Source organism: Pseudophryne corroboree, chromosome 5 (assembly GCF_028390025.1).
Source record: "Pseudophryne corroboree isolate aPseCor3 chromosome 5, aPseCor3.hap2, whole genome shotgun sequence".
Lineage (NCBI taxonomy): Eukaryota > Metazoa > Chordata > Amphibia > Anura > Myobatrachidae > Pseudophryne > Pseudophryne corroboree.
In genome coordinates this window covers 679,314,206-679,335,266 of record NC_086448.1, presented here as the reverse complement: position 1 = coordinate 679,335,266, position 21,061 = coordinate 679,314,206, and the positions used below count along the sequence as shown (strand labels likewise).

Below are 21,061 nucleotides of genomic sequence, written 5' to 3'. Positions count from 1 at the left end.
TCAGGATAGCCAGTTACTTCACTCAGGATAGCCAGTTACTTCACTCAATATTGTGCCAAATTGCACAATATTGTGATCTTGTGCTATCTATTGCATAATAAAACAATAAATTTGATGTCTATGAGTATAAATATGTGCTCTATTCAATTAATTAAGCTGATGATGGTGCTCTGATTGTTCCTCCAGGGTTTTCTCAGTCAGATGGTGATTTGCATTGTGTAGGTAGGTGCACAACATACCATAACCTTGGGCATCCATTATTGCCACTTTCACTGCCCTATATGTTTTTAGGTACTTAAAAAGTAATCACTATCAATTTACTATCATTAGAATTAGTTTTGAAGCCAAAATCGAATGTCTAAGATCATTCTAAACAATTGGGGATTTGAGGTTCGATTTGGAGTTCGATTTAGAGTTCGATTTCAAATTGAACTTTAGTAAATTAGGGGATTTCATGTTCGTCTATGGGAAAACATCAATTTTTTCAGAAATTCGATTTTTATTAGGATATGAGTTGAATCTGCCTTTATAATTGTTTGACATTTGATTTAGGGTTTAGTAAATCTGTTCAACCCAGATCAAATGGAAATCAAATTGAAATAGAATGCCAAATCCCTTGAATCACCAAAATCGAACTTTAGTAAATTGTGCCCGAGGTGTGGCTTCACTGTGAAGGTAAGCAAAAACACATTACACAACTCCTATAGTCAGAAAGTGTAACTACCTACTGTAAGTCACAAGGAACATGGTAAAAGCAATTCAAAAAAGGCACACAAAAACCATTACATATGTCAACATCCTGGAAACAAAATACAAAAAATATGAAAATGAACAAATATACTAATAGGTAAGGCCATTATAAATAATAATAATAATGGAAAATCTGCACAAATTGTTGTTGCTGTAGACTGCTGTCAATGGGGCATACTAAATTTAGCCGCGTTTACCCGCAATTCAATTTAACGTGGCCAGCCGCAAGTTTTTTCCTACGCATGCAGCCACAATAATGTAGCCTTAGTAAATTTCAATAGGATTTAGCATAGCTGTTTTCTTGCTGCCTCTGCGCAGGCGAAAAGTTTCCCCCTGCTAGAAAGGTGTAAATCTGCACAGGATATAATATTTATTTTATTGTATTCTGTTGGATAATTGAAAAACCAACATCAAGCTTTATAGTCAATAGATTCAGCAATAAGTTGGTGGTGCTCCCAGAAGATAGTTTATATTTTCCAGGGCACACTTAAGAATTTGATAATGAAATTAGTTAAAATGTAACTTTTAATGCAATACACTTAAAAGGGAGGGAGCAGATGCTAATATATATATATATATATATATATATATTCATAACCAGATAAATGCTAAGATTCTAGGCGAAATATGTAAATTAACTTGTAAATCCCTGTATCAGGAAATAATTTATAGTTTAGATATATAATTTAGATATAATTTATCATTTAAACTACAGACTGAATTGGAATATCTTATCACACTGCGCCTAAGTGAGCAACTTTTCCCTAAATTATATTATTTTATTATATAAATTATTATATCTGTGTACTGAGCAAAATGCAACATTTCCCAGTCACATCGCACTGTGACTAAGGGGGACATGTACTAAGCAGTGATAAAAGTGGAGAAGTGAGGCAGTGTAGAAGTTGCCCATGGCAACCAAACAGCTGCTCTGTATACTTTTACAGTATGCAAATTATAAATGTTACGTCAATTCTGATTGGTTGCCATGGCCAACTTCTCCACTGGCACACCTCTCCACTTTTATCACTGCTTAATAAATCTCCCCATTAGACACATCTTTTGGAAAAAAAGATGCCCGGTGCTAGCAGAGTCTCATGGGACCTGGCACACCCGTGAGGGACTGTTTATACGACTGATGTATGAGGACACACCTGTACTGACTGCAGTTTACTTAAGCTACTGTATATGGTAATACATACTCCTTACTCAACTACCTTTAAGGAAGGTTCATATCGCAAGTTGTCATGATTATGGGATTTACATCATCGTGGCAAGATTCAGGAGTCATTCCAGTGGGTTTGACTTATTCTAAAATGAAAACTGAGTATTAGATGCTTAAAACATATTTATGTAATATAAGTGGAGTACAACTGAGTATTGGTATAGGAGTGTTGGAGACTATTGAAAATTTTTTTAAAAAATATTTAAAACTAAATCAATAAAAAAAATTCCGTTAATAGAAAGCAAGTTTTACAGGAAATCACAAGGAGGAAGTAAAAATGTGGGTTTCCTACAGCCTTGTGCTGAACGATGTCCTTAGTTTATTCAAGTCACTTATAAGAACAATGCAACTCTCTGATAAGTGCTAAAAAATGAAAGCACATGCCTGGTTTTGCACTCAATGGGCGGGATGTGAGTTTGGCGGCTGCGCGGGATCCCGGCTGAACGCGGACATATTTTTAAAGGGGCAATCACTTACAGGGCAAAACCATGTAAGTGATTGCCCCTTTAAAAAAAGTCAGAGTTCGTCCGGCATCATGTATAGCCGCCAAACTCGGGCAGCATTAAATCTGGCCCAAAGTATAGCAGGAGAGAGTGATTATACACTTTTTCGTCCTTTCTGCCACCCAACTTTTATTACTACACACACAAACTGACAATGCAAAAGAATTTTAGATTGTAAGCTCGCAAGAGCAGGGCCTTCTCCCCTCATGTGCCTTTCCTTCTCTTACTTTCACTATCTTATACTCAGTACTCCTTTTGATGGCACCTAATCCCTGGTTTTCCATACCTGTCCTATATTGTCTTGAACTGTAAGTGCTGTTTTGCTCATTTGTTGATGTACTCTGTAGTGGACGCTACGGATCCCTTGTGGCACCATATAAATAAAGGATAATAATAATAATAACAACCCAAAACCCATTAACAATTGAAAGCCCGCAGTTCTGTATCTTTGGACTTACTGTAACTACTGTATAAACCTTAGAAGAAATGCATATATCAGACAATTGCCAGTAACTTGTTTGATACTTTTATACTTAAAGTTTAGTCTCAGAAGCCCCTCAACACCAGCTATTATTGTTTAATAAATTGCTACCTTTTTATGCCAGGATTTGCTATATTCAGTAATAGTTCTAATGTACTAAAAACTACCGGTGAAATATTTACAAACACTGCACTTTGGGCCTGATTCATGTTTGCAAGTAAAGCAAAAAAAAATCAAGTAACTTTGTGTCTGGAGCAAACCATGTTGCCAAGGGAAGCACATACATTTATATTTTTTCTGTGCAGGATAAATACTGGCTACTTTTGCATGTAACTCAAACATGTTAGACATCTTTAATGTTACACGCAATTTATTTTTCAGTTTGAACACACCCCACCCATAAATATTTTGCTGCATGACTGAATCTTTAAAAATATTACAGTTACTTGATTGGATTACATTCTGGTAACCTTATTGTCTTTTGATAGTTGCAGGATCTGCAGAACTCGGAGAGGACTCAATATTCCACTCACACGCAAATGGCGGCTATGAGAGCAAGAGCACAGCCTCAAGATCTAAGACAGGCAGCTATGATGCAACATGGTCAGCTGACTACAATCAACCAGTCGCAACTCAGCGCTCAGCTTGGTTTGAATATTGGAGGAAACACTGTAGCACATAATTCCCCATCTCCACCTGGAAGTAAATCTGCCACACCTTCACCATCTAGCTCAGTCCACGAAGATGAAGTGGAAGATACAGCAAAGGTATAGAAACAATCAAATCAGATAATAAGTGTGAAATAAGATAACACCAATAAAAGTTTATTTATACAATAGACAAAATCCAATTTCTCAAATTTTGTACACTACAAAGCAAATAAGACACAGTGGTAATTTGTGTTGAGTAGATATCACAAATGGGTATGCAGTCTGCATACCGATCTTCGGGATCCCGGCTGTCACAATACCGACGCTGGGATCCCGACAGGGCCACCATACCACCGCCGGTATGCCGGCAAGGTAGGTGATTCCCCATCTATGGCTGTCCACGAGCCCGCAAGGGGCTTTGTTGTGCTTGCCCCGCTGCCGGCATTCTACCACTCGGGATGCCGATGTCCGGATCCTGGCATTTGGCATCCCGGCCGGCGGGATCTCATACCAATCCCCACAAATGAGTACATATATATCTCCAATAATAATACCAATATAGTGCATTGAATAGAATAATGAAATGAGTCTAGTGACAAACTGTACTAATTTAAAGAACTGTCATAATCTAATAAAATAGTAACTTTAATTTTCCTAACTAGTAACTAGACATATCGGCCTATCACATAAACGTATTAGGTGTACAGGTAAAACTATACACACATATACATTCAAGTAAATGCAACAAGTACAGTATATTAATGCACTTAAGCAGAAATGACAAAAAGTAAAAAAGTAATTAATAACATAGATCACATTAAGGAAATGTTGCATGTTATATAATTAGAAGATGTCATTAAGCATAATATCGATGTATGCTCTGAGTCCCAAATGGGAAATATGCTTGCCTGTCTTATTAACAGTAGTAGCTCCATTAATGAAGAGTTCACTGATGCACCAACTTTTATACTGAAATTAAAGAAAACTTATTGTTTCAATCTTTAAAATAATATAAATACTAGGACAGATGCACTAGGTTTATCACAGTAAAGATTAACAAATAGTGAAATAATTGTCCTTTTCCTAAATCTAATATGCACATATTTGTTCATCTTGGAGTGTTATTCTCATTAAAATAACCTAAGCTTCTAGAAGCCACTTATAAGACATGCCAGATATAGGAAACCAACCTATACTGGATGAGCTGCTCCACATATTCTCTCCCTATCCGTATAACTTCTTGCCTCTGACGAAGCTAATGACCTCTGAGTATATTCATTATGAATCTTTAGCACATGGCACTGTAAAGCAGCCCATACTAATGGAGTATATTCATTTGTAATAAAGTGTCACCAAGTATGTCACTCATGGCAGGGATGGACCTGGGGCCAAGAATGGCCCTGGCATGTGCGTGAAGGCACGCACGGGGGTGCGCAGGCACTAAAGACAGGGGCGTGCCGCAAGTAAGGGGGGGGGTGGACTTGCAGCACGCCCCCATTTCCATAGATATAGGCAGGGGGCGGAGGCGCGCGACTTGCACACGGGGGCATGCCGCTAGTCATGGGGGTGTGGACTCGCGGCACATCTTCATTTCTATGGAGACGGCAGCGGAGGTGGGGGAGCGGCCAGAGCTCTCTGCCTGACAGGACCGGACCACCAGCCCAAAGGCCCTTCTGGCATTTACCAGAAGTGCCAAGTGGGCAGTCTAGCCCTGACTCATGGTGTTAACCTTTAATTGTATCACGGCATATGCTAAATTAAAGGGGCTTTATCTATGGGGGGCGGGGGGCGAGAGTTAGCCTGCCTTTTTCGGAGGTTTGACCGCATTTCCCATATTTATTTATTTATTAACAGTTTCTTATATAGCGCCGCAAATTCTGTTACGCTTTATAATTGGAAACAACAGTGATAAAACAAAACTGGGTAATAACAGGCAGTCATGGAGGTAGGAGAGCCCTGCTCGCATATGAACAAAGCTTTGGAAAGCTAGACTCTAAAGAGCTTGTACTCAAGAGGCAACGTTATCTATAGTTGGCGTTGCCTAATAGAAGCCATATGGGCTTCTTTCCGCATAATTCCCTGAGAGAGACCCTCCCGGTGTCCACAGCGGCTCGCACATGTGCTGTCTGACAGCCGTGCATGAGCAGAAGAATTCCCAGGTCATAAACCTGGAAGTCCGCACATCGCTCTTATCAGAAGAGCTGTCCTTTACAATTTGCAGTTGTACATGCCTACAGAATTACTAAACACCACTATGCATACAATCAGTCCTGGGATGTATCACATTCAATATGTAATGCTTGATACACCCCACCCATAGAGAGAAATAAATCCATATATTCTTGTGCACACTGACTGCTACATTATGCTACAACCTATAATGAAGACACTGTAAATGTGAAGCTGGCTAAGAAATTAAATAGTCTGAAAAATAACTGCATTCACAGAATTGTAACTCAATTAATCATACCGGTTGAGGAAACAAGCCAACATTTCTTCACCTTAGCTAAACAACTACATTATTTATAATATTCTCTTTTCAGTCATCCATTAGTCTAAAGGATTTTTCTGATTACTCTCTTCTATGTACAGTGATCTGATATATGTAAGACTGTTAAAATATCATATTTTTAATTAGTTTTCTGCTATCCAAACAGTGTGACATTTTCCATGAGCATTCCCTCCCTGCAGTATTTTCTGCACAATTGCACTAATTTTCACTGCAATTATAGCATTCTTCCCTCGCTACTATGGTAAATAACTTATGTCTCTGCCATATGTCATGCAGGAATGCTAACTCGGTAAAGGACAGAAGCTTTTGCTTATGATTAAACATAGTCAAGGAAAAATATGACTGCAAGAACCTTTAGAAAGTAATTGAAAGACTGCAGGGTATGAAGTAACAAGATTTGAGACCCTCAAAGCTAAATTCAAAATGCATATGCTTGAACAAACATATTTCTCCCACAACAATGCAGCGTTAGGCATGTATTTACCAAGAGTTTAGTGCCAAACACAATTCAGAGCAATGTAAATGTAAAACTAAGTTGAAGCTTGCACACATCCTGGGGCAATGCTACGTCCTCAGATACAACTCCGAATAAATGTTACATTGTTGGCTGTTTACTTTACTATTTGAGGTCAGAAGATTCTACTTTTCAGACCGTTGTCTAAGAGGATTTTGTTTTATAATTACTCCTAGTAATGATCAGCCTGCTAATACATTTGTGTATTCTGCAGACTGTTGTTCAAAAATAGATTTTGGGAAATGCAGTTGTGAAACTCAGTACAGGCTGTAGGGTAGATGCATCAAGCTTTGGAAAGAGATAAACTGAAGAGGTCCCCCTCCGGAAAAAAAACAGACAAAAACATTTAGTCTGCCTTTTCAAAGATTGTGCTAGATAAATGACGGAAGCTCATCGGTTGCTTTGTGCAACTTCTCCACTTTATCTCTATCCAAAGCTTGAAACACCTCCCCGTTTGTCTGTCTTCATCAAACGTTTGCATTGAATTCTCAAAGTAAGCTAGTACAGTGTAAAGGGACATACTGACGGGGAGGTTTCCACCAGAGATGTGTGCTGAGCGGTCTAGCACAGACCGCTCAGCGCACATCTCTCCCGGCGCTCAGCACAGCGTGATGTGCTGAGCGAGGGGGGGATGGACACGGGGGGCCGCTCATTTCACCCAGTAGTGAAATGAGCAACCTGCTAGATTGTGCCTACATACAGGCCAATCTAGCACCGAAGATAGCAACGCGCGGGACCGCGCATCGCTGTCACCGACGCCCCTACACACGTAGCGATGTTCAGCTAATTTCTAAGCAATCTAGTGAGATTGCTTAGAAATTAGCTGAACATCGCTCCGTGTGTACCCCCCTTTATAGGTACACTGTTATTACAGTGTGTGTATGTGCTACAGAGATAAGAGTTGGTAAAAATAACATTGATGTGTTACTAATATATAGTATGAGACTGACTTAAGTGGACGGGTTGGGCATGAACTGCCGGCGGTCGTGATGCTGGTAGTCACATGACCGACCCGGGCATCCCGACAGTGAGAATCCTGACACCAGACAGGGGAAACTATTTTATCCCTCTCCTCTTCCCTATGGGTGTCAATTAGGGCTAACCCTCTGGGGTTTCGGCAATGGCTAACCCTCCAGGGGTGTCAGCTAGTGCTAACCCTCTGGGGTTTCGGCTACAGCTACCCCCCACTGCTTAACCCTAACACACACACACATCCAGGGCACTAACCGTAACCCCCACCCTGATACTTATCTTCGTGGTGTTGGCTGTCTGTGTCTGAAGGGTGTCAAGATTCCGGAATCAGTCACATGACCACCAGCAACCCAACAGCCGGGATGCCAAACGCATGAACAATGAATCAATTATAATATACTGTAGGAGATGATTGAGATTTATGTTCTCAAAAGTCATAGTACTGTAGGTGTATTATTGGGAGAGGTTTAATGGTGATGTGGTAGGTAATTGTAGGAAATAAGTACATTACTGGTCAAAATTTTAGAACATACAGGGGTCTATTTACTAAGACTTGGAAAGAGATAAGGTGTTCGGAGATAAAGTACCAGCCAATCAGCTACTAACTGCCATATTACAAGCTGTGTTTAAAAAATGACATTTAGGAGATGATTGGCTGGTACTTTTTATTGGCTCTCTTCAAGGCTTAGTAAACAGACCCCACAGTCATTCAAGTTTAATGAATAACCTGAAGTGGTACAGAGTTAAGCAATAAATTACTAGAGGTGAAATAAAAAAGTTTCCTTTAGCAAAAACTGAAAAACAATATAAAATTCAGAGTTATAAAAAAAGGTTTTTTTTCAGGGAACAAGTAATCGTTTATGAACTTTAAGCTATTATGCAGCAATGCAAGTAAATTAAGCCTTGAAAATGAATTCAATTCCTACAGCTGTCCTAACTTTGGTAGATTACTTTATTACAAACCCCCTTCTGTATAAAAGCAGTCTTGGAACAGACTGTTATTACACCCTCTGAAGCATTATTTGGACAATAATGCACAACAGGAAGTAACATATTGCTATCATAATGGCGAGAAAGAGGCAATTAACAGAGGAAGACAGATAGTCCACGATAATCCTTAAAGTGTAGGTCTTTCCTTTAGAAAATGTATAAAGAAAGTCAATCTGTCATTGAGTATATTTTCCTACACCATCAAAAGCCACTTGCAAACTGAGGTAAATTCTGGCAGGAAGAGGTCACCTAAATGGCTTGGGTTCAAAATACTGACCACCGCATCTCGACAGTGAAAATCCCGAAAGGGGGAAGGTAAGTATACTTACCTTCCCCCCATGGTCCCCTAACCCTGACCCTCATTTCCCATAGCCTAACCCTCTCCCCCTCCCCACAGCCTAACCCTCCCCGGTGGTGCCTAAACCTAACCTTCTCCCCCATCCCTCACTGCAGCCTGATCTTAACCCTCCCCAGTGGTGCCTATCCCTAACCCCACTTCCCGCTGCCTAAACTTAACCCCCTACCCCTGCACCCTAACCGTCCCTGGGGGTGCCTCAACCTAACCCCACTCCCTGCAGCCTAAACTTAACCCCCCTCCTTCCCGCAGCCTATCCTTAACCCTCCTCCCGCAGGCTAAACCTACCCTCCCCACCTGCCTGCCCCACAGCTTACCTCTCCGGCGGGCCGGCAGTGACTTATTCGGGCTCACGGGTGTCAGAATGCCGGTACTGGGATTGTGCTCCCATTTGCAGTGCCGAGCTGTGTCAGGATACTAGCGACAATATTTCGACTGCCGGTATCCTGACCGGATGCTACCCAAATATATCAAATAATACATAGGGACACCAAACAGTTCCTGTTTTCCAGGTCTCCAAACAAAAGCACAAGTGAAATCATTAGCTCCACCCGTGGATCTTTTAAAATGTATCACTGAGTAATGTGCACCTGCTGTGTGACCTGCAAACCATGAGCTGTTTGGGATTCTGGAGACCGAGTTTGAGAACTACTAAACTAATTTTGTCCTCATTGCAGCAGTGACCACTTTGTTATAATCTTTTAGAAACAGCATTTGTTGTACCGACATGGGTAGCGGCCCTTAATATTAACCCTGACTCCCTGAAGAGTCTAGCAATCTCCCTGATTGTACTTTACCCCCATTATTTTTAAAGAAATTAAAAAGAAATATACATTCCAGTGGGGTCATCAGTGCAGTTTCCCTGCATTGGTTATAAAGCATAATGATCCTTAAGGCTTCATGCATTTTCAGATAAGGGTTCTCATAGGCAATAGGCTTTGAGGCACCTTTACATGTGGATGTAAGCAGGTGTTAAAGTGAGCCGGAATGGGGGGGAATTGTGTTCCGTCAGTTCCATTTGGAGATGGAACGCAGTTCCGCCTCCTCTGGCTCACCTCACCCCATGTGTCCCCGACGCCGCAGCAGGGAGATGACGGGCGCCTGCTGAGATTGTGTTACCAGCGGGCGCCCGTCTCCCTGCACAGCGGCAGCCGGAGGCAGGAGCTCAGTACTGAGCTCCGGCTTCCAGCTCTGTCAGTGCGCGCTATGGGAGAGATGTCATGACGTCTCTCCAATAGTGCCGAGGAGCGGACGCACAGAAGACTGCAGCGGCCGGACACGGAGCGGGGCTTGGTAAGTATGGTGTGTTGTGTTTGTCTTTTTTTTTATTTGTGTAGCGGCGCATCTGGGGGGGGAGCATTACTACTGGGGGCAAACTACTGAGGGAGGGGGCATTACTACTGGGGGCAAACTACTGAGGGGCATATACTGGGGGCAAACAACTGGGGTGCATCTACTGAGGGCAAACTACTGGGGGGGCATTACTACTGGGGGGCAAACTACTGAGGAGCATCTACTGGGGACAAACAACTGGGGGGGGCATTACTACTGGGGCAAACTACTGGGGGGGCATTACTACTGGGGGGCATCTATTGTGGGCATTACTACTGGGGGCAAACTACAAGGGGGCAAACTACAGGAGGGCATTACTACTGGGCGGCAACCTACTGAGGGGCATCTACTGGGGACAAACTACTGGGGGGCATTACTACTGGGGGGCAAACTACAGAGGGGCATCTACTGGGGGCAAACTACTGGGGGCATTACTACAAGGGGGCAAACTACTGGGGGACATTACTACTGGGGGGCATCTGCTGGGGGCAAACTACTGAGGGCAAGCTGCTGGGGGCAAACTACAAGGGGGCTAACTACTGGGGGCAAACTACAGGAGGGCATTACTACTGGGGGCATAACTACAGGGGCATTACTACTGGGGGTGTAACTACAGGGGCTAAACTACTGGGGGCATTACTACTTGGAGGCATTACTACTGGGGGCTAAACTACAAGGGGGCTTAACTACAGGGGCTAAACGACTGGGGGCATTACTACAGGCAACATTACTACTGGGGGCAATATTACACAGGGGCATTACCATTAAGGGCATTACTACTGGGGGCACTACTAATGAGGGCATTGTAAAGTGGGCACTTCATAAGGGGCATCACTCCTGGGGACATAAGGGGCACTGCTATTGCAGGCATTGCATAAGGGGCACCACTACTATGGGCTCTATATAAGGGGCACTACCACTGTGGGCATTGTATAAGAGGCGCTACTGCTGTAGGCATTATGTGTATTATGGGGTGCTACTACTGTGGGCATTATTACTATTGTGTAACACGCCCCTTATTTGAGACCACACCCCCTTCTTTGTGCCGCGCGCCTACGGCTTGCGCAATACCTTTGTTGCGTCAGAGCCGTGGGGAGGGGGGTGAGTTCCACCACCTCTCTAGGACCACTTTAAGGACTGGATGTAAGTCAATATATAAGTAAGTTAATATCATGACATGCCTCTTATGCGAAGCAGTACACGCCCACTTTAATGCTGCACTCATACAGTAGGTGTTGCTTTCACAATCTCCTGAAATTCTTTTACACAAGTAGGCAAGTATGCCTCCCAGAGGAAAGGAATGCTAATTTCCAGGATCCCAGCTGTGCCTGCTGAACTGCCAGATTGAGCATTGATGTGTGTGCACATGAAATCACAACATCACTCAAATGATTATGAACCCACTCAGCAGAGTCTGCAAAACAAGGAGGTGCCGGGCTGGAGAGGCGCTCTTCCCGCTCTGCTACCCTGCTGGCTGCAGTGAAGTGCAGTGCTGCAGGTTGCCAATGCGCCTGTCATACTGTATGACAGGAAGCAGCGACAGCAGCAGAGGGGGGTGGGGCGTGGGGGGTTAGATTGGATGCTTATTCTATGATTATTTTCTAAGGGAGCAGCAAGGGAAGTCCCTGCAACTGACTCACTCACTGTGGTGCCGAGTCTCTTCCTGATCTCAGCAAAAGGCTCAGAAGAGCATGTGCCATCCCTCCTCTCTCAGCCCAGCATGTGCCCTCCCTCCTCTGCCCATCATATGGCTGTCCCACCCTCTGTCTGCCCAGCATATGGCTGTCCCATCCTCTGTCTGCCCCCCCCCCCATCTCTGTCTAGCATCTGGTTGCCACCCTCCCCCCATTCTGCCTAGCGTCTCTCTCCACCTTTCTCTGCCCAGCATCTGGCAGACACCCCCAGCCCCCCTCTGCCCAATCTGGTAGCTTTTCCACTTGTTTTGTCCAAATCTGCCCCCCCCCCCCCACTTCCCCCCCACTGTCTGTCTCCCTACTTTCCCTGTCCAACGTCTGGCTGCCTTTCCCCCTATCTGCCCAGAATCTGGTTGCTTTCCCATTTCTCCGCCCAGCATCTGGCTGTCCCACACTTTCTCTACCCAGTATCTGTCTCCCATCCTCTACCTGCCTACCATCTGGCTGACTCCTTCCTCTCTTTGGGCCTGATTCAGCATGTATCGTAGATGTGCGAAAAATCGCACATCTACGATCCATTACACTGACATGTGGGGGGATGCCCAGCACAGGGCAAGTACACCCCACCTGTCGGGAACTGCACCACCCTCGCCTCCGCAAACATGCAAAAGCATTGCACAGTGGCGATACTTTAGCATGTTTAGGGTACCCCTCTACCTACGCAGCCTAGCTGCAAAGGCAGGTGGCTACCCGCCATCTTTTAGTTTGCAGCGGCCTGCCCCTTAAATGATCCGGACACACCTGCTTTGTCCGGACCGCACCACCCCCAACCACGCTGTGACGCCCCCTAAATGCTGAGTCAACGCCCCCTCCCACCCCATGAACGCCTCTACCTGTCAATCAATGTGGGGTCCTTCCAAGATTCTGCTATGGGGCCCACAATGTTCTAGTTATGCCCCTGGTGCTACTATGTGGGGCCACACACCTTCCTTATGAGACCACGCAGCTTATTTGCAGTGTGTGTTCTCCCCTTATTAAATATAGTTTGCAGGCATAGTCCTGTGATGGACTATGCCAGTATTGTATGTGCAGATATCAAGGAACAGTGAGGTGAATAAGGATACACGTGGCACAAGGCTTGTATTGCAAATGAGTCAATTGTCATTATTCTTCTATTAATGTATTTATTTAATTTATGATGAGTCAGAAATATATTTATTGAAGTTTTATAGATAATTGATAAATAAATCAGGGCCTATGTATCAACACTTATCCCTTGATATGGTGTTTTTCTGCTTTACTGTTTATTCACTCTGCTATCACAAGCAACCAAGCCCCCACACTGTACTTCTTTATGGATAGGCTTTTAATACTATCCCTTTAAACTGGTACACTAATGCACAGGTTCTCAAACTCGGTCCTCAGGACCCCACATAGTGCATGTTTTGCAGGTCTCCTCACAGAATTGCAAGTGAAATAATTAGCTCCACATGCGGACCTTTTGAAATGTGTCAGTGAGTAATTAATACACCTGTGCACCTGCTGGGTTACCTACAAAACATGCACTGTGTGGGGTCCTGAGGACCGAGTTTGAGAACCTATGCACTAATGAATTACACAGGGTTTATGGATGGCTGATTTTTAACCTGCATTTCACCTGATTGTAATCAGCCACAGGACCTGTGTAGATTTCAGTTTGTACACTCCATTCCCAAATCTAAAAACTGTCTACATGTTATATGTCCCCACCTGTAGTGCATCATGGTTTTGCCCAGGTGCACAGTTACTCACTCTTTCCTCCCAACCTAGAATCAGGGCCTTTCTTTTTCTCTAAACACTTTTACAGTGACAAGTTTGATAAATTCACACATCCAATTTTTTTTTTTTTTTTGTCTTCATCGCAAAGTATTTATAAGCCCCTAGGGAGTGAAAGAGGATCCCGTTTTATACAAATGCATGAAATGTGCTTACTTCCTCTCAATGTATACTTTATTGCCAAACACTCGCATTTGTCAATCAATGTACATACATGCAAGATATTCTAGCTGAGAGCTTTTGCTGTAGAACTGGAGCTGAATTCGTTATAATATAAAAATATAATCCTAAAATCTGAAATAACAAATTTTTGAATCCTTAGAGGTGTGTTTCACAAACTAGTTTATATTACTTGTATCTCAGACATGGCAAATATCTCAACTTACTGCATATAATAGTCCCCAAGGTCCTCAGAGGTTGTAACAATGACATTCCCAATGGGCCTTATATGCAAAGGGTAGATCATATTAAAAAAAATCTGTTAATAATAAATATTTATATTATATTATACAAATTTCTTATAACATCTGGGAATCTACAGTATACCACTCACTTCCTGTATAAATGGATGAGGGATAGGGGGTGGGGAGAGATTACATGATTCCTCACTCACTCTGTGTGATGCAGTAAAGGTTGAGACAAGAGCTCAAAGCAAGATATCACAGTCAGGTGGCATTGCATAAACATCTGGCAGTACATGTTTGTGAGTGTAGTGGTGTAAAGAGCACACATAAAGGAATACTGATGAGTGGTGGAAGGTGATATGGTCAGAGGAGTAATCCTTTACCATTTTCTATACAAATATATTGAGTGCACGTTTGGCACCAACAACCAACCTAGAGAACTCTTAAGCTCTTAAGCATCCTAGTCAGTTACAACCACCATCAATCAGTTGCGTGACTTTCATGTGGAATAATTGGGCTATCTCTGTCCTGTTCAGTTTCAGACATTGGTAGACCCACTTCCATGGTACATAGAGACCATACTAACCAAATGTAGTGACCCAACACAGCATACATAATTCCAGTTTTTTGCAGGGATCCACTGCCTGTGTATAAAACAATAAAACAACACAGTAGGGTAGCCAATAATAAATGACACAAATTAGGTGTAGCTGCTTGATTCTCAAACATGCTGATAATTATTTACAGTTCGAGTTTTATTTTTCATCATAATAGTTCAGTGTTATTTTATGCTTTTGTAAGGTCTTTAGTGAAGAAAATAAGTACAAAGAATAAATTATTGCATGGGATTGGATTTTAAAACAGTTAAATGGATAGGAACCTAGTTACAGGATAGGAAAAAGACAGTTGTAGTAAATGGAGTACATTCCATGGTGGGAAATGTTATCAGTGGAGTACCCCAGGTATCTGTACTTGGACCTGCTATATGCTTTTTAATAACTTTGTTGGTGACATTGCAGATGGTATTGAAGGGAAAGTACGTCTTTTTTGCAGATGACACAAAGATATGCCACATGGTAGACACTACGGGAGGGGCAAAACAAAGGATTGATGATCTAGATAGACTTGAGAAATTGGTCAAGAATGTGGCAACTACAGTTTAATGCTAAACAATGCAAAATCATGCACTTGGGTCTCAAAAACCCAAAGCCTAAATATAGTATCAAGAGTATTGTAATGGAAACTACTGAGTAATAAATTTTTCTCCATGCATCATACAGTATGTTCAGCAGAATTACCTTTGTGTGTTGGCAAATAGACTCACTATTTCGATGTAAATAAGGCATTTCAATATCATTGTTCTCAAATTGTTGTCACATGCTGAAATATATTTCACTCGTAAAGTTATTCATTGCATCAGTGTTAAAGCTGTCAGTAACATTTTGTTTAGTGCATGTTAAATGTTAATTTACAGTTCTCCAGTCATATGTGTAATTATTGCAGTAATGACTTGCACACGCTTAGCTAAAATGTAGTCTTTCAGGGGGAAAAACTAAATTGCGTCTTTATAATAGTTACATATTGTTTTCTCATACCTCTTCATTTAGCAAAATTTTGTTTCATTTAATTTTTTAGATTTGTTAAGTCTAAAAGCGTAATTATTCTATTTTGGAGCTAATGTAACATTGGGGAGGGGGGGGGGGGATTCCATGCCTGCAGTAAAAACTGGACTTTACCGCAATTTCTTTTTTTGGGGCAAACCACTTTCAGGTGGTTTTTACCGCCTGAAAAATTACTTGTTTTCAGGTGAAAACACATAAGAGCCGTGATAAATTCATGGACCTGTGTGTTTCTGCTGCCTAGGTCGCAAAACAGGACACTTCTCTGAGATTTTTTTCGGGACTTCGGCAGGTTTCCCCCCAAAAAAATTGACAATAAGTGCCGACATCGGGCTGCATTCGGGGCTAACTGGATAGCCCCGGGCAATCAATTAAGTAAATTATCATAAATAAATAAATAAATGAGGGGAGACAGATTTAATGGGCACATGCTGATTTAAAAAAGAAGGTATTGGAAATCATCTCCAATTGTCATCGGCAACTGTTAGCAAACTGGAACACTGATGGACATATATAATTTGCATACTATAAAATTATACAGAGCAGCTGATTGGTTGCCATGGACAACTTCTCCACTGGCCCACTTCTCCACTCTTTTCACTGCTTAGTACATCTCCCCCATAGTTACATATGACATACTGTAGGTTGAAAGGATTAAGCAGCAGGTACTTCAGACAGACATAGAGATCAGAAGCATTCTTCAATAGATGAGTCAGTCTGAGAATTTCCCCTAGAAGTCAAAGTTGAAGAAATTTACAGAGAATGAAAAGTCATTGGAACAATAATGTAGGCTTACGCCAACAGTTATCTTTTTATTTTACTGTAATTGATCAATATTCATGGATTATTTTCCTAATAGCAATATATTTTTATAATAAATGCATCCCTAGAGACACCATTTGCATGTGTTTGATACTGCCAGAGCGTAATGCAGAAACACTATTTTCCAACCCAGATTGATTCTCTGAATGGAATAGTTTGATTTAAGAAGCAGTAGACTAAGCCACCAAATGCAAATTGCAAGTGATCCACAAAAGTAGAGGTGCAACAAGATTTGATCGAAGAGACCCCATAGAATATATTCAACAGGGAAACTGCAAAAGTGTACCAGACTGATTTCAGATGGATCTCTTGAACCAAGGTTAGGGGTTCTGTAAGACTGCAACGATAGTGGGATCATTACTTTCACAAGTGGATGGATGGGGGCAATGCAGTCACATACTGTAAATGGGATCGACTCGGAATACAGGCGCATGTTTGCATTTATTTGTGAAGAAGGAAAGTGCATATAATGACTATTAAAACTAGATAGATAGATAGATAGATAGATAGATAGATAGATAGATAGATAGATAGATAGATAGATAGATAATTTTTACTTTAATATTTTGTGTGTTGAGCTTTGAAGTATATAGCGTGACCAGGGGTGCCGATAGCTTTGCCGGGCCCGGTAATGAGGCCAATGAGGGGGAGGCGTGCCAGATAGTAAAATAGTTTAAAATAGTAAAAAATCGTACCTATGCGTGGGCAAAACAGCTACACGCCGCATGGGCGGGGGTCGGTGTCAGAACCGGTGGGTGGCAGCAGGCTGGCAGTGGCGGCGAGAGGGAGGGAGGGCGTGATCGCTCCCCTTCCTTTAAACATGCAGGGAAAGAGGACTGGCTGCCAAGCGTGTGCTGGGCTGGGAGAGAGGCTCCTGCAATAGCGGCCAGTCCTCTCTCTTCCCAACAAACATGCAGCTGCCGCAACGGGAAAGGGGGAGGGCAATACAATAAGCCCGGGCCCGAGGAAAGAGTGTCCGCTCTCCCTCCCCCCTTCCCCCCGCCCTCGGCGCCCACTGAGAGTGACTCTGTGTAACTAAATTTACTCTGCCAAGTTAAAGAAAGACACATTTGATTGGTTACTCTCAACCATGTAGAAGTCAAAGGACTAACCTATGAAGCACTTCACCCTCTTTAAAAGCAAAATCTTTAAAATGTTAATATAAACAACAGAACTTAACACTATTTTAACTCACTCGCTGGTTATAATGCATTCAGTGTATAGTTAATAAATGAACTCATATACTGCAAGGCATAAAATGCACCAGCACCGTAGATTTTAAGCAATGTTAGAATCTAGTTTTTATAATGTGTTTGTTACTTTATACGGTCCCACGTTCTCAGTGATGTCTCTTATCTTAATTATCTGTAGTAAATTGTGGGTATTTATTATTATTATCATCATCATCGTCGTCGTTTTCTGTAGTTATGACTGTCAGCTGACAATTTATCTTATTACAGATCAGTGGAGGGGAGAAACGACCAGCCCCTGACATGGGAAAGAAACCAAAAACACCAAAAAAGAAGAAAAAGAAGGATCCAAATGAGCCCCAGAAACCAGTGTCGGCTTATGCACTATTCTTCCGGGATACTCAAGCAGCCATAAAGGGTCAGAATCCCAATGCTACATTTGGAGAAGTGTCCAAAATTGTAGCCTCAATGTGGGATGGATTAGGAGAGGAGCAGAAACAGGTAACGGTTCCTTTTAATATATTTCCACAAGTGAAATACACATTCCTGAAAGGAGGCTGAAAAATGTATATTATTGCGCTCATATTCAGTTTTAAGAAATGTCAGTTTTCTTCTATCACAGTCATATGAGCTGTTATATTTTTAACCTCCTACAAATTCTGCTCTTGGAAAAGCTTTTGTGCTCTCCATCAGTTGCCATCACTTCTCTCTGTCTATTTATAAGATGAATGGAAAATCTCAAAAGGCAAAATATGTTGCTCAGATTCCTCCTTACCACTCTTCAACAGTACGTTTACCACTTACTGCAGGTGACTGCACCCCCACCAAGTGTGAGCTTATATACAACTGACAATACTATATATCCTGTAATCCATATGTGCTATGTCTGTGCTCAAAAAATAAACATTTTAAGCAACTGCAGTAAAAATGACAGGCGGCGCAAGGCTTTTATTACAATCTTTAAGAATTATTCACTTTCATGCACAATGATCATTATAAGGATTTGTATTTTGCACATTGCAGATTTAGGACTACCACAGTATATGATACATATCTTATATCTATTCATATGCACCTATACAGAATTGCATGATTCTAGCACTTGTATCGCCTGTGCCTGAAGGGGTCAGTGGTATAACAGGGCTCCAGAGTGCCCTGTGCCAGCAAACATTATGTAATGACATTGCACAGAGAGGGCGGGGCTGCCAGCGTTGGTATTCCGACTGCCGACATCCCGAACGCCGGTTTCCTGACCGGATCCCGGACATAGTATATTATGTATGCGTCCACAGGCATACTCTGGTCCTGCTGCTTTTAGTATATTATTTGATATTTGATCACTTAAAAGCTATTTGTTAATATAATTAGCGCCTGGATTTTTTGTCATTTTTCACCTTGTGTAGCTTAGCAAATAGGCCTAGATATATGTAATACATACGAAAACCCGGTGGTCAGGATGCTGGCAATCACATGACCGACAGCGACATCTCGAATGTGCAGATACCGACATTGGGTAGGGGGTAAGTATTTCTAACCTGCCCTGTCCCCTACCCTAACCCTCAGGGGGGGGGGGGGGGGGGTATGGCTTATCCCCCAGGGTGTCCATTATGGCTAACCCTCGGGAGATGGCAGTTAGGGCTAACCATCCCCCCCTCAGTGCCTAACCGTAACCCCTCCTGGAACCGCCACTGGTCGCCTAAGTTTCCCAAAATGGAGGAGTTACGCCTCCGTTTTGATGGAGCACGAGGCGAGGGTATCTATCTTCTGACTGAGATTTCCTGGTATCAGCCATGAAATTTCAGCAGCCAGTCTGCATTACCTCATGGGCTACTCAGCCAGCCGATTTGTGTCCCATGCATCGAACATGCATGCAGGAGGTGTCTACTTATACCAGTCGCCTACTGCCGCATTACCACATCTGTGCATTGCTGCTGCTTCCAAGTAAATAGTAGCGATGCTGTGACCATCCACATCTGACTCACCCACTGCGTGCGGCTCTGCATCAGGCCTGATGTCTCTTACATCTGTTAATAGCACTGGAATGTACAAATTGCACATTTATTGTTGCAGCAAATTTCACATAATTGTTAGAGATGTGCACCGGAAATTTTTCGGGTTTTGTGTTTTGGTTTTGGATTCGGTTCCGCGGCCGTGTTTTGGATTCGGACGCGTTTTGCCAAAACCTCCCTGAAAATGTTTTTGTCGGATTCGGGTGTGTTTTGGATTCTGGTGTTTTTTTACAAAAAACCCTCAAAAACAGCTTAAATCATAGAATTTGGGGGTCATTTTGATCCCATAGTATTATTAACCTCAATAACCATAATTTACACTCATTTTCAGTCTATTCTGAACACCTCACACCTCACAAATATTATTTTTAGTCCTAAAATTTGCACAGAGGTGGCTGTATGACTAAGCTAAGCGACACAAGTGGCCGACACAAACACCTGGCCCATCTAGGAGTGGCACTGCAGTGTCAGACAGGATGGCACTTCAAAAAAATTGTCCCCAAACAGCACATGATGCAAAGAAAAAAAGAGGCGCACCAAGGTCGCTGTGTGACTAAGCTAAGCGACACAAGTGGCCGACACAAACACCTGGCCCATCTAGGAGTGGCACTGCAGTGTCAGACAGGATGGCACTTCAAAAAAATTGTCCCCAAACAGCACATGATGCAAAGAAAAAAAGAGGCGCACCAAGGTCGCTGTGTGACTAAGCTAAGCGACCAAAGTGGCCGACACAAACACCTGGCCCATCTAGGAGTGGCACTGCAGTGTCAGACAGGATGGCAGATTTAAAAAATAGTCCCCAAACAGCACATGATGCAAAGAAAAAAAGAGGCGCAATGAGGTAGCTGTGTGACTAAGCTAAGCGACCCAAGTGGCCAACACAAACACCTGGCCCATCTAGGAGTGGCACTGCAGTGTCAGACAGGATGGCAGATTAAAAAATAGTCCCCAAACAGCACATGATGCAAAGAAAAAAAGAGGTGCAATGAGGTAGCTGTGTGACTAAGCTAAGCGACCCAAGTGGCCGACACAAACACCTGGCCCATCTAGGAGTGGCACTGCAGTTTTCTAGCGAGAGGATGAGTGCTTCCATCCTCATGTGAATCTGAACCACTAGTCATGAACATAGGCCAAGGCCTCAGCCGTTCCTTGCCACTCCGTGTCATAAATGGCATATTGGCAAGTTTACGCTTCTCATCAGACGCTTTTAATTTTGATTTTTTGGTCATTTTACTGAACTTTTGTTTTTTGGATTTTACATGCTCTCTACTATGACATTGGGCA

The 21,061-nt window shown here is 42.6% G+C and overlaps 1 protein-coding gene across 3 annotated transcripts in view; it reads left to right on the top strand.

Moving 5' to 3' along the window:
• TOX (thymocyte selection associated high mobility group box) overlaps positions 1-21,061 on the top strand; it is a 367,184-nt gene that overhangs the window by 281,480 nt on the left and 64,643 nt on the right. For all 3 annotated transcript variants that reach the window (XM_063923770.1, XM_063923769.1, XM_063923768.1), the window contains 2 exons: positions 3,448-3,726; positions 18,039-18,269. In XM_063923770.1, coding sequence (XP_063779840.1) covers positions 3,448-3,726; positions 18,039-18,269 — 510 coding nt within the window. The remainder of the gene's footprint in view (positions 1-3,447; positions 3,727-18,038; positions 18,270-21,061) is intronic.